Source organism: Ictalurus punctatus, chromosome 19 (genome assembly GCF_001660625.3).
Source record: "Ictalurus punctatus breed USDA103 chromosome 19, Coco_2.0, whole genome shotgun sequence".
Taxonomy (NCBI): domain Eukaryota; kingdom Metazoa; phylum Chordata; class Actinopteri; order Siluriformes; family Ictaluridae; genus Ictalurus; species Ictalurus punctatus.
In genome coordinates, this window is record NC_030434.2 from 20,411,114 (window position 1) to 20,425,304 (window position 14,191).

At 36.7% G+C, this 14,191-nt stretch overlaps 1 protein-coding gene across 4 annotated transcripts in view; it reads right to left on the reverse strand.

Moving 5' to 3' along the window:
* Positions 1 to 2,495: 2,495 nt before the first annotated feature.
* LOC108279781 (coiled-coil domain-containing protein 136) overlaps positions 2,496 to 14,191 on the reverse strand; it is a 53,211-nt gene continuing 41,515 nt past the window's right edge. For 2 of the 4 annotated variants that reach the window (XM_017494254.3, XM_017494258.3), the window contains 2 exons: positions 13,549 to 13,663; positions 2,496 to 6,650 (listed from right to left, as the gene is read on the reverse strand). In XM_017494254.3, coding sequence (XP_017349743.1) covers positions 13,559 to 13,663 — 105 coding nt within the window. In that variant the 3' untranslated portion in view covers positions 2,496 to 6,650; positions 13,549 to 13,558. The remainder of the gene's footprint in view (positions 6,651 to 13,548; positions 13,664 to 14,191) is intronic. The other 2 variants (XR_001815590.3, XM_017494257.3) reach the window with 2 other exon arrangements.

The window sequence follows — 14,191 nt, forward strand, 5'->3', positions numbered from 1 at the left end:
CACATTATTATCAGGACTCAGTATGAGATGAGGATGCAAGGAGGAATATCATTACCCAGGTAAAAAAATGACAAAAAAAAAAACAGTCCTCGTATAAAACCCTTCTTTTCCATCCCATTTGGACTAATGTTATGTAATACCATTTTCAACATACTGAGATTCAATCCAAGATCTACATAGATAAATCAGAATTTTTTATCAAACCAATAAAGTTGGATGTTGCCCAATTGGATCAACTGTTTCCAATCAAAATACCATTTAAAATCATATTAAATTACCATAAACTATCTACAACTATGGAGAAAGTGTTACATCCTAGCAAGGTATTTTGTTTCCAGACCAGTGGGACTGAAGAAATTATGAGCTACAATCTGATAACACTAGAAACCTCAAGGCTGACCAAAAAAAATACACCATGTTAGTGCTACAGTATGTCACATGTGCCAGCCCAGATGGATAATATACAGGTAATTCGCATACAAAAGAAGACTACCCAGATAAACTACTTTATTTCTTTCAAATCATTTACAAAATGTACAGATAGATTACCAAAATACATAATGTTTTTTTTTTTTTTATCATTTCTTACACAAATAGACACTGTACAATACAGTTTAATGAAGCTGGGTAACACAGAGACAGTCAACAGCATCATACATATACATACATTCCAAAACATCATTAACTTTCAAATTCCAATCATTTACTGATTGAAATAATTGACATATTTGTCCTACTGAACCAGACCCATTTAAGACCAAACTTTTATTTACACATTACAAAATGGAAGAAAGTATATTTCAATGTATTGGAAGATAATGGACCTACAATAGAAAGAAAACTGATATACATAAGCATCCATGAGCTCATATCATCTATGACCAGTGTGTAGAAACCAAAAGTAAGAAAATAGTTGAGGTGTTCTTTCACATTGGTATTAATAAAAACTATATTGATGTAACTCAACTGAGTCAAATTTTTCTGCAGATTATTTCTTTTACATTTAACGCATCATTACAGCTCAAGCTGTAAAGAAAGTTTAAAAATATAAAGCCTTCTTTTACAATCCCCTAAATTATAAGTATTAACCAGGTATGTGTGTAGTTAAAAACTCTAAAGTACTAGGTAGTTATTCTGGTGAAAGTACTTTGTTGGTAAGCTGGTAAACATAGTCAATGTTATAGATTTAACAAGCTAATGTTTCTGAATGTTGATTGATCTAAAGCAAATACCAGTATATACTGTATAACATTTTTTTTTTTAAAGTGAGCAGCTATGTTGATACAATGTCACATGCTGAACTAAGGGTTGAGGAGGCCTTCCTGACTTTCTGGTTCTGGACGGGGGTTTCTTTGGTTTTTCCAAGTTACGAGATTTATTCGAATACAGCATCAATTATATATATATATATATATATATATATATATATATATATATATATATATATATATATATATATATATATATATGAATAAATAAATAAATAAATACCCAGTGCTTTTGAAATTGTACCACACACATACCTAGTTAATATCTAGAACTTAAGGGACTGCATATAAAAAGAAAGAAAGAAAGAAAGAAAGAAAGACATTATTACCAATAAATTTAGAGATACACATAGAAAACATTTGACAATACAGAACAGAACAGAATAGAGAATAAAGTGATTATACCTTATTAACAAAACAAATTAGTCATAAAGGTCATTGTCATCATTGCAACATTTTCAGAAAATGCAAATAGTCTCATGCTCTGCTTGACGTTTTTATCAGGGGAAGCGCAAGCGCATCCACAGTGCTGACACATTCAGTTTTACAGGAACTACAAGCGCCCACTTCAGACTCTCATCTGTGTTCTTTTTATTACAAAAAAAAATTATACAGAATCCCAAATATCGATGCTTTAGATTTGAAAGCTTCCAGTTCACAGTATATCAAACCAAAGCTGCATACCTATTGATATTGTTTATACTGTAATACGGTACAAATGAACACATTTTTGATAGAAAAGAAGTGTTTACTGTGTAGCATGCATTATAAAGTCAGACTATTAGCAGATCAGGACACATTCAGCTGCACTAGAGTCGAGGTCTAAAGACAGGATCCTGGAAGACAGCACTGTATAACAACCTAGGCACACTGTAGATAAGCCATGTACAGGAGAAACACACATGAATTTCATCTCATGAATTCTCTAACAATGTTTCTACATTACGAAAGAGGCACAGGATTTCATGTGCATTCATTTTCTTCAGCTACATAATGGAATTGTGGGCATTTTGTTTGTAATTGGAAGAGGATAGCTTGTTGGTCAGTTAAGTAAGGGCAATTTGTTCTGTGTGAAAGGGTTTAGTGATGAATTACTTGAAGTAAATGTATTCAATTAAACAAGACATTAAGTTACTTTTACCACCATGAAGTTGATTATATTCTGTTTATGGAGTGTTTCATTTCTCTTATACCTCAACAATTTAACAACACTGAATTTAAAAAAAAAAAAAAAACAGTTTATAGTTATATTTAATCAAGTTAGCTCCTGTTATGACTTATGTTATAGCTTATGTTTATCACTTGTGTTTAATCTGTTGTCACTTATGTTTAATCTGTATCCTGTGCTAATATGTTTCTGTAAAGCTGCTTTGAGACAATGTCCGTTGTTAAAAGCGCTATACAAATAAAATTGAATAGCAGCTATAAACAACCATTCCCTTTTTTTCTCCCTGTTGAAGTTAATCAGCTTCTCATGTTACAAAGAAACAACACCATCTATGAACACTTAAAGCTACAGCTTTACCACTGACACTAGAGACTCCTTCCATACTTTAAATACTAAACATATCCTTACAGAAAACCTGGTAACATTTTTTTTAATTGGGTCATGTGGAGCGTCCGCCATACAGTAACATGTCTACGTTTTCAGACCAAGCATTAATGGTTTTATTTACAGCCAGCACTACTGTCAGAGCTGCTGTTGTCTGTGACCAATCAGAATTGAGCTGCATACAGCTGCATCAAAGACATTATAACACTGGTAGCACTAGGCATATACAGATAATCCATTATATACTATATTGTGATATGAAGCACTCTCAATATGTTATCGCACTTTAAAATACAGTCACTTTGTTCTATTGAGCACAAGGTTGCTTAGATAAATACTTTGTGCTTTTAAAATAAAACTACCTGGCCAGAGTTTCCAAAAAAGTATCACAAAGTAAAAATCGTTTTTAAATGGAAGCTAGAGATAGTGTACAATGTGATGCTCGCTCTACCATTTAATGATGACGTTCATGATGCAATGCTTTTGGGAAACTCAGCCATGTTTATTAACCCTGTACTGTTGGGTGTGGGGGGGATCATTCAAGATTTCACTGAGTAGTTATGCATTCAGCTTTCAAAAAGTTTTCCACTTCTCTTTAAAAGGGGAAATCTCAGTTGTAGGAACCAACATAGGACCTTTATAGTATTTTAACATTTGCTTGATGCTTTTAAATGCAAAATCACTCACAATTGAGAATTTGAGGGTTAAGGGCATTGCTCAAGGACCCAACATTGGATGCTTGGTGGAACCAGGGATTTGAACTCAAAACCTTCTAATTAATTGCCTAACTGCCACAAAGCCCCAACTGCCACTTTTTTTTTAATCAGACTATGCAAGGGGTAATAAGCTAATCAGTTTTACAACAAACAAAGATGATTATTCTCAAGTATAATTCATTGAGAACAGTTTTTGGACAAAATACATTTTTGCACAGAAATTGCATCATTGTACCTTCACTCTTAGAAATTCTTGGAGCTCTTAGTTCTTTGGCCTGTCCTTCTTGGGGAACCCTTAAAGGGGAAACTATGAAGGGTTTTACTTGTACTCAGACCCTCTATAAAGAACAAAAAGTCTTAACCATCCAAAGAACTCTAGAGGAATCGTTTTCGAAGCTGCATACTTTAGATAAAGCTACTGTATTCATGCTACACATCTATTGTCCATGCAAATATTTCTTACAAATTGAATGACATTTTTATATTTTGGCTCTGACCTTTGGCTCTGAATGGGTGAATTGTAAAGGTGTCTATATGGATTTCATACATTGTCTCCCATTTCACAGGAACAAAAGTAATGGACAAATTAGAGTTGCAGTAAATCTGGGGATTATCCTAGGAACACTGGGAAACACCATGAATGGGACACCATTACATCACACACACAACTCATTCACACCTAGGGGCATTTTAGAGTAGCCATTCAATCTGTTGGCATGTTTTGGGAGGTCCACAGGTAAACCATATGAACAAGATGAACAGGCAGAATGAAGATACGTTGTCTAGTCTCCAATATATGAAATGCGTGATAAATTGGAGTCAGCAAGAACATTCGATTCTGTGGCCTGGAAAAAGGTCAAACAAGTAAAGTTCACTTAATGGCAATTTTTCTTTAATAAGATTAGATTAGATTAGATTCATCTTTATCATCATTAAGCAGAAGTACAAAGCCAGTTAGCATCAAACCAGAAGTGCAAATAATCAGGCAAAATAATGTTGCCAAACAGTTGATTGTGAGACACCCAAATTGTGTCCATGTCTACGTAGAATCTTTAAAGGTTCTAGATTTAACCTTTGTATATAAGATAGGCATGGTGGTACAGTGGATAGCATTGCTGCTCTAACAGCTCCAGGGTCCCCTAAATTCTGTTCAGTACAGAATTTACCATAGGTTGCTGTCTGTATGGAATTTTGTATTTTCTCCCTGTGCCTGTCTGGGTTTCCTCCGGGTTCGCTGGTTTTGTCCCACCTTCCAAAAAACATGCCAGTAGGTAGACTGGCGCTGCCAAGTTCCTACTAGGTATGAATGAGTGTGTGTATGGTGTATGGGAATTCAGGGTGTATTCCCCCCTCATGCCCAGTATTCCCAGGTTGGCTCTAGATCCACTGTGACCTTGACCAGGATGAAGCAGCAACAGAAGACGAATGAATCAATGAATTATTATTATTATAACAGTATAATTCACTGAGCAGAGTCAGTAGGGGTTAACATATTTCTGAAGAGAAATTGCATCATTTATTTATCTTCCCCCTTAGAAAAAAATGTTCCATCTAACAAACTCTTGAGGAACCTTTTTGAGGCTGCATATTTGAGGAAACGCTACTGAATTTGTGCTACACATCTCTTTATGGTGGTCTTTACTGCATCTGTGAAATACTGCTACCAAGTAGCTGATTGCGAGACACCTAATATTGTGTTCATGTCTCTAATTCATTTATTCTGCAGGTTTACCTTACAAGTACTGACATTTCTTTGGTTCTCATGTTGGTAGATGACAGACTCCAGATATATAAAATATCATCTCTAGAGCCAATTCTAGACCGTTCATTCGCTCCTTTGGGCAGGAACGAATGATGCAATGGCATGAGTACCCAATTGAGCAAACACTTATGGTCCCCTGAAATATTTAAATATCTGGACTATTTTGTTTTTCTTTTTAAATTCACATAAGTGGCATACAGAGCCTAAACAATTATGCCTAACTAATTTTGAGCCGCACTGTATTAGTTGCTTGAGAGGAATATTTGCTCTGAAATATGATTCTCTGAAAGGTCAACAATATCACTCAATAAATGTTCTTACTGTATATTCACTACATTTCAGATTTTTACAAAAATAACTCTTTTATATTAGTTAGTATTGTTTCAACTCATTACATCAAGTCACATTGACAACACACACACACACACACTCTCTCTCTCTCTCTCTCTCTCTCTCTCTATATATATATATATATATATATATATATATATATATATATATATATATGTTACACACAAAAATATCTATCCAACTTCAAATGGTTATGACCATCATTGTTAGAATTTATACAGCAGCTATCATATACTGTCAGTGTGATAATGGTATAGTGTTTTAAGATTATGAATATCAGTTTATCATAATCACAGTCTCATGTCTTGCTATTTAATTATTTTGCCTCCGTAATGAATATCCTTTTGAGCTGTTACGGAAATGAAAAATACTTCAAAACTTACAAACTGTGTGATCCGACAGTTATAGAACATTTACATTTAACACTGGTGCTGGTTAAATTGTCTAATGCATGCTTTAGAACAGATACTTGCTCCTGTGTTATAACTAACTAAACACAAAATAGCACTGAAAAAAAATCTAGGCAATATTTGAAAGGTGATATATACGACTGGAAGAATTTGAGTATCACATATCACATGCTGTCACAGCACATCTTAAAAGCAGGGTGTCTAAAGCCAGAGACTGTGTCTGAAATGAGAGTGACGAGAGGAGTGTGTTTGAAGGTGAACGCTCACACATCCGGAAGCAAGAAACAAAAGCAGCACACGTGAATGTGATGTAGTCTGTTTCAGCAGAAGCATGATTATGGCAGTTTGTGTGTGTGTGTGTGTGTGTGTGTGATTGTGGTGCGGGTGTGTGTGTGTGTGTGTGTGTGTGTGTGCTTCCATGAATGTGTAACACAGAGAGGGTAAGCAGGTAAGTGGATATGAGACATTGACCTGATCGAGGTCACTTCCTGTTTATACTCAAGCAAATGCTCGGGTCAAACTGGGTACGAGCAAAATGGCTGCTGCTGCCACGGCAACCAGCATAACGAGGTTCCAGTCTCCCTCTCGCTCCTAGGATCAACAAGAAGAAGAGTTTAATTCAGAGGTGTAATGTCATAAAAACAGTCAGCTAATTGGTGGTTAAAGGTGTGGCTCTGATAGTTTTTTAAAAGCAGACCAGATTTTATTTATGTTAACATCACTCAAATCATTTATAAGCACTTCAGAAGTCAGCAGGATGACACATCTGCTAGAGAAAGAAAGGGCTCTCAGCGCGTCTTCGGATGGTCAGTGGTCCTAGCTTTCAATTCAATTTTATTTGTATGGCACGTTTTACAAGGACATTGTCTCAAATCAGTATTATAGAAATATATAAACACAGGATACAGATTTTAAGTGTGTGAATTGAACGAGCCGGTGGAGAGAGTGGCGAGGAAAAACTCCCTAAACCTCCCTTTCTAAATGGGATGTACCTAAGGTTTTCTTTTTCAGAAAGGGAAACCTTCTGTCATAAGGTTCTACATACAGTGCCCTCCAGTAATACTGGCATCCTTGGTAAATATGAGCAAAATATGACCTTTTGATCTTTTGTTTAAAACAATTACAAGAATACTCTGCTCTCATGGATATCAAACAATTGCAAACACAACACAGGTCTATCAAATATCAAAGGTTTATCTTTGTTAAATATAGGTGTGCAACAATTATTGGCACCCCTATGAATTCACATAAGAAAAATATATTAAGTATATTCCCATTGCTATTTTAAAAAAATTTAGTACACCTGAGTGACTAGGAACAGGAAATTGTTCAACCATGACTTCCTGTTACACAGAGGTGTAAATATGAGGTAACGCATAGGCTGACTTCCTTTAGTCATTCATAACAATGGGTAAGGCCAAAGAATACAGCTGTGATGTGCGGCAAAAGGTTGTTGAGCTTCACAAAATGGGAAGTGGCTATAAGAAAATAGCACAAGCATTGAAAATGCCCATTTCCACCATCAGGGCAATAATTAAGAAGTTCCAGTCAACTGGAAATGTTATGAATAAACCTGGAATTGGACGTGTGTCTATATTGTCTCAACGCACTGTGAAGAGGATTGCTTGAGCGACCAAAAAATCTCCAAGGATCACAGCTGGAGAATTGCAGAAGTTATTTGTGTCTTGGGGTCAGAAAGTCTCCAAAACTACAATCTGAAGTCACCTACATCATCACAAGTTGTTTGGAAGGGCTTGAAGAAAAAAGCCTCTACTCTCATCCAAAAACAAACTCGAGCGTCTTCAGTGTGCCGACACTACTGGAACTTCAAATGGGATCGGGTTCGATGGTCAGATGAAACCAAAATAGAGCTTTTTGGTAATAAACACCAGAGGTGGTTTTGGTGTACACAGAGAGGTAGCGATATGGAAAAGAACCTCATGCCCACGGTTAAATATGGTGGTGGATCTTTAATGTTTTGCAGCAGTTTTTCTGCCAGAGGACCTGGACATTTTGTTAGGATACATGGCATCATGGACTCTATCAAATATCACCAGATATTAAATGAAAGCCTGACTGACTCTGCCAGAAAGCTTAAAATGGGCCGTGGTTGGATCTTCCAGCAGGACAATGATCCAAAACATACATCAAAATCAACACAAAAATGGTTTACTGACCACAAAATCAAGGTCCTGCCATGGCCATCCCAGTCCCCTGACTTGAAACCCATAGAAAACCTGTGGGGTGAACTGAAGAGGAGAGTCCACCAGCATGGACCTCAAAATGTGAAGGGTCTGGAGAGATTCTGTATGGAGGAACAATCTCAGATCTCTTGCCATGTACTCTCCAACCTCATCAGGCATTATAGGAGAAGACTCAGAGCTGTTATCTTAGGCAAAGAGACGTACCACAAAGTATTGACTAAAAGGGTGCCAGTAATTGTTCCACACCTATATTTAACAAAGATAATTTTTTAATAAACCTGTCTTTTGTTTACAATTGTTTCATATTCATGAGAGCAAAGTATTTCTAGGTGAGAGGGATATTTTACTCTCCCTCCCCCGTCAATCTAAAGGGTTGTCCTGTTTATCCCTCTTGGGGAAGCCTTAAAATGTTTGTGTAATGTTCTACAATAGATATGTTTCCTTTGGAGTTCTACAACCATTAACCATCCAAAGAACCCACTATTCTAATTTAAGTGAATTGATCTATTTTAGCCCTGATTTTAACTCTGTTGTTTCTCTTTAGTGTTTGAAATGACCAGTGTTCAACTGTGTAGTGTGAGAACATGTATGAGACATAGTAGGAACAGAGACGAGCAACATGGTGAAGGCCAATCCGTGTACTGTGTGGAACCACTATATAGACAATAGGCTGACAGCGCTCTGGTAAATGTATAACTGCTTTTTAGATATTGCATACATGGATCTCCAATCTCTCCTCCACATTAAAAAAAATCTATTTTTACTTATGTGGGTGGTGCAACAGGTAGTGCTGCTGCCTCACAGCTCCAGGGTGAGCTCCTGAGCTCAGGTTATTGTTTGTATGGGCTGTCTGCATCGATTTCCTCAAGGTTTCCTGGATTCCTCCAACTTCACAAAAATGCAGGTAGGTGGATTAGCTATGATAAATTGCCCCTGGGTGTGAATGTGTGTGTGCATGGTGATCTGTGATGGATTGGTGTCCCATCCAGGGTGTATTCCAACCTCACAGCCAGTGTTATTGGAATAGGCTTTACCCTGACCAGGATAACGCTGTCACTATAGATGAATAAATGAACAAAAACAACTACAGGAAATGACTCCATTTTGGCCACGCGATAAAGACTGGAAGATCACATCCTGTTTGACTGGGATCTTCTAGAGTGTTCTTGATTAGCATGAGGACCATTTGTGGTAAAAATTGGACACAATTTGTGTCCATGAGATATTTAAGCTTGTGGCCTAGAAATATTAACTCCTGACCTCATTATATTCATTTGAGGCCACATTTTATTAAAAAAAAAAAAAAACTAAACAAAACAAAAAAAGAACCTCAGAACCTCTGTCATATTAAGCAGTTACATTTACATTCACATTGAGGTTCAGCATTTCAAACTGAAGAAGGGACACTCTTTTTGAAATAAAAGACAGCATCTGTTGATTCAGCAAACACTCTTCACAATGTGTGGACTCAACGAGCTAAATATATTCTTCCCTGTGTGACCTGCAGAGATGTAGACAGCTGAGAGCAGTGACCTAGTAATGACTGTAAACAAACAGTGTTTTTCTTTCACTCTGTGTGTCCCTCCTGCCCTCCGTGATGTTTAGTAATGCTCAGCAATGTCGTAATAAGAGTTGTGTCACGTTATTGACAATACTGCTGATCTCTACAGGTCTCGGGGTAAACATGGCACACACACTATTAATTCTCCTCTTACTGAGTGTGGCAGCTGCATTGTATGAACACTATACCTCTAATAAATTCAGAAATCTCCATTCCTGACTGTTTTAGACAGAGTTTAAGCTATACCACATTTATCATGATCAGAGTTCAACACTGGTTCAATCTCAGGGCACTGCGTGAAAAGTTTCCACAGGGGTTTATATATTCAGTCCAGGTTTTAGCCGCAGTATGTAGTCAGAATGGCCAGAGGCAAGACACTTCTGTCTGCTGTGATTTTATCACATGCAACACCAAAGCGAACTCAATGGGGGATCAAAAGGAAAAGCAGCAGGAAGATTTCCACGCTGAGTAAGTGGATCAGTTCCACAGTGCTAAAACATAAACAAAAGTCATTCAAATGCTGATAGCTAAAAATTCTTTAAGGTTTGATATTTTTCCAATCAGATATAGAAATCTTTTAATGTTTTTTTTTTCCAAATCGGATTTAACTCCGCTTGTGGCTACATATTATCAAAACCTAAAATCTTCAAAGGGTTCATTTTGAGGGTGAAGGCCTTTTATTTAGTACACTAAGGCCACAATTTTTTTGTTCCTGGTGAACGAAGCCACCACTGTAAAATGGGATGGGGCTAGAAAGCATTATCAAGAGGTCTAAGTATAAACAGATTCCATCCATCCATTTTCTGTACTGCTTATCCTATTCAGGGTCGCGGGAAGCCTGGAGCCTATCCCAGGCGACTAAGGCAAGGGACACCAGGGTGCCATCCATTGCAGGGCACAATCACATAAACATTCATACACTACAGACCATTTGGAAATGAGAATCAGCCTTCAACGCATGTCTTTGGACTGGGGGAGGAAACCTGAGTGTCCGGAGGAGAACTCCGAAGCCTGAGGAGAACATGCAACCTCCGCACACACTGGGCGGCGGCGATAATCGAACCTCAACCCTAGAGGTATGAGGCAAACATGCTAACCACTAAGCCACCATGCCCCCTGAATAGAGAGATTGTTTTTCAGAAATAGCTCCTGTGGTGCAAGAGAAACATAAAAGGTTGAGTTTGAATATTGACAATGCCACAGCATACTCTCCTTACTGTTGATCAAAGTGACACTAGCCAATTCTGGGCATCTGTGAGCTCATGTATGTAGAAGAAGGCAGATAGCACTTTACACTGAGTGTGTTATGCTGCCCTGTGATGCAGCAAGAGCAGCAGTTACAGTTGGTTGGCTTCAGATGACATGGAAACGCTAACAAGCTTGATAGAAGAAAGTTGGCTGGTGGGTGGGAATTGACAGGTGATCAAATTGGAAAGAAAAGTTCCTGTAGAAATCTAGAACCAATAACCAACTAAATTTCTGTCTACTCAATGCTAAGACCTAAAGTCCTCTAAAGTTACATTTTTTGTCTTCAAAGTTTGCAAAATGTCTTAAATAAAAGTTTTGCCATTTAATTAACACACTAAGGCCACAATTTTTGAGCTCATGGGAGGTAACCTGATAAAGGCAATTATAAAATGGGATGGGACTAGAATGAATTATTAAGAGTTCTATATATAGAAGTTCAGACAATTTTCACAGATAATTTTTCTTTCAGAAAAAAAAAAGTTCCTGTAGAAATCAACAACCATTAACCATCCATCAAACACTCAAGAAACCCTTAAGAAGTATAGGATATAGTATTATGCTCTTAGGGGGGAAAAAGCTCCTCAGGCCCTCAACAGTTCTAGTCATCTCAAATGGTGCTTCTTGAAACCTTCTCATAAAGAGAAACTCTGTTGTAGACTTTCACACAGATCCTTTGAAGGTTTCCCAAAAGAATAAACCAAAGATCATAGTTTTATGCTGTCGATTTTTATATTAATTGTTTATTAGTATATGAGCTTCTATTTGCAAGCATGAGGCACATTTATTAGCCACAACTGAGTTCTTTATTCCATTATGTTATGAATCCAGTCTGTTTAATTATTATTGAGAGAAGTAACCTACTGATGTGTCTAAGAAATGGGCCACAACGTTTCACTTGAAGTCAGGTAAATAGCATTTTGGCCTTGCATCTATACTAAACACCTCTTAGTCTCTGACTCAGCAAGGTTTATGTGGTGGATTCTAACAGTAAATTACAAAAAAAAAAAAGGAGTCCGTGTTTAATACAGCACATCTGTGATACAGTCATGTGAGAAAAAAATAAGTACACCCCATGGAAATTATTGGCTTTTTTGACATATTTGGACAAGCATACTAGCATTGTTCAAGTATATCAACTTTATTAATAGGCACTGTTTCAAAGAGGATGAAATGTTTGCTTATCCAAATATGTCAAAAAAAAGCCAACAGTTTCCATGGTGTGTACCTATTTTATCACATGACTGTACATGTGTGTCGGCCTGGGAAAACCCTTCACATGGTCTAATTCTGACAGAAATGTTTATATAGTTCGGAAAACTCCACACTTTTCTATGTGCACTGAAACCTGTTGCTCTTTTGCATGAAGTATGAAGTCCAGGCATTCTAAAGTCACTGAAAAAGGAATAAAATTACATTTAAATATTTCATTCTGTGGCGCAGGAGCATTGCTGACATTGCAACAGTTGGTATATGATTACAAACTGAATTGATTAGAATTTTGTCCTCATAGAGTACTGTGCAAAAACCACATGCTGAGAAACGCTGTAAAGCAAAGATGCCTTCAAATAATAATAAAATTAAACATTTCTACATTTAAAAAATATTATAAAGCACAGTAAACAGTAATAAACGTAATAAAAACAGTAATAAAAACAATGTCAATATTTGGTGTGACAACAGAGGTTTGTTTGTTTTTTTAATCGGTAATCTCAATTACAGTATTTGTTTTGTCTGGAAAATGGACTGTTATGTAATATATTGCTTTCTTAACTGACATACAAATATTTTTTTCTGAAACTCTGTAATTTAATTTGTTGTTGCAAAAGTAAGGTTGGGAAATCTAACATGTTTAGTACTGACTCAAAAATGCAGAAGCCATAAAATAAACATCTATAAAAAAAATTTGTGTTAAAGAAAATATGATGCTGAAGACTTTTGCACAGTACTGTATCTATACAACAAACTGATCAAATCATGGCATTCAATGTGTGAGGAAATCATACTTAGCAATCAAAGTTTTGCATTTTTGTACCAGTATGTTTATTAAACTGGCTTCTTCCCCAACATGAGGATTGAAGAAAGAAGCCAAAGCAAGATTAAAAGGTACATAAACCATTCCCCTGTCTTTTCTGGTGAAATGGCTTCTTAAATATGAGGTGTCAAAATATGTTATAAAACAATTTCAGTCAATTCTTTTAGTCATTTTTTAAAAATGTTTTGATAAACTGAGTGCCAGAATGCAGGCACAGCAACATCTGATGGGTTTTCCCAGACTGCTACATACTGTACACTCAGAATGGTTGTGAAACAATGTGCACATCGAACAAAAATTCAACAACAGAGTGCAGCGTTCAACATTTAAGCTGCAATCATTCCGATCATCCATTATTATCTAAACATCTCTCATTTCTTCAGTTTGTGTGTCCAGAAGTCAAATTGAGATGATCATAGAGAAAGAAAAGGCAAAGTGCCATACCTTTCCCTCTTTAGGACAAGAGCTCCGTCCAGCAGCACCATATCAGCGCCATTATTACAACCATTCCTATGAAGGGTATGGAGAGAACAGGGGACTCAGATGGAGGACAGGAGTTCTGAGAGGGGAAAACACAAAAGATCGAAGGGACAGATGAGGGGAGGAAGAGGGGATGGAGGAGGTGGTGAGAGGGAGAAAAAAATGAGGTGAGAGACGGCATGCATGATATAAAACATAAAAAAAAATCCATCGTGAACAGGAGGGTTTACAACACATACAAAATGTGTATATATAAAATGTGTCCATGGACAGAGAATGAGGAGGAGATGGATTAAACCAGATAGATAGATAGATAGATAGATAGATGGATAGATAGATAGATAGATAGATAGATAGATAGATAGATAGATAGACAGACAGACAGAGAGATAGACACACAGAGACAGACAAACAGACAGATAGATAGACAGACAGACAGAGAGATAGACACAGAAATAGACAGGCAGGCAGACAGACAGATAGAGGGATACACAGACAGACAGATAGAGAGATAGACACACATAGATAGATAGATAGATAGATAGATAGATAGATAGATAGTTAGATAGATAGATAGATAGATAGATAGATAGATAGATAGATAGAT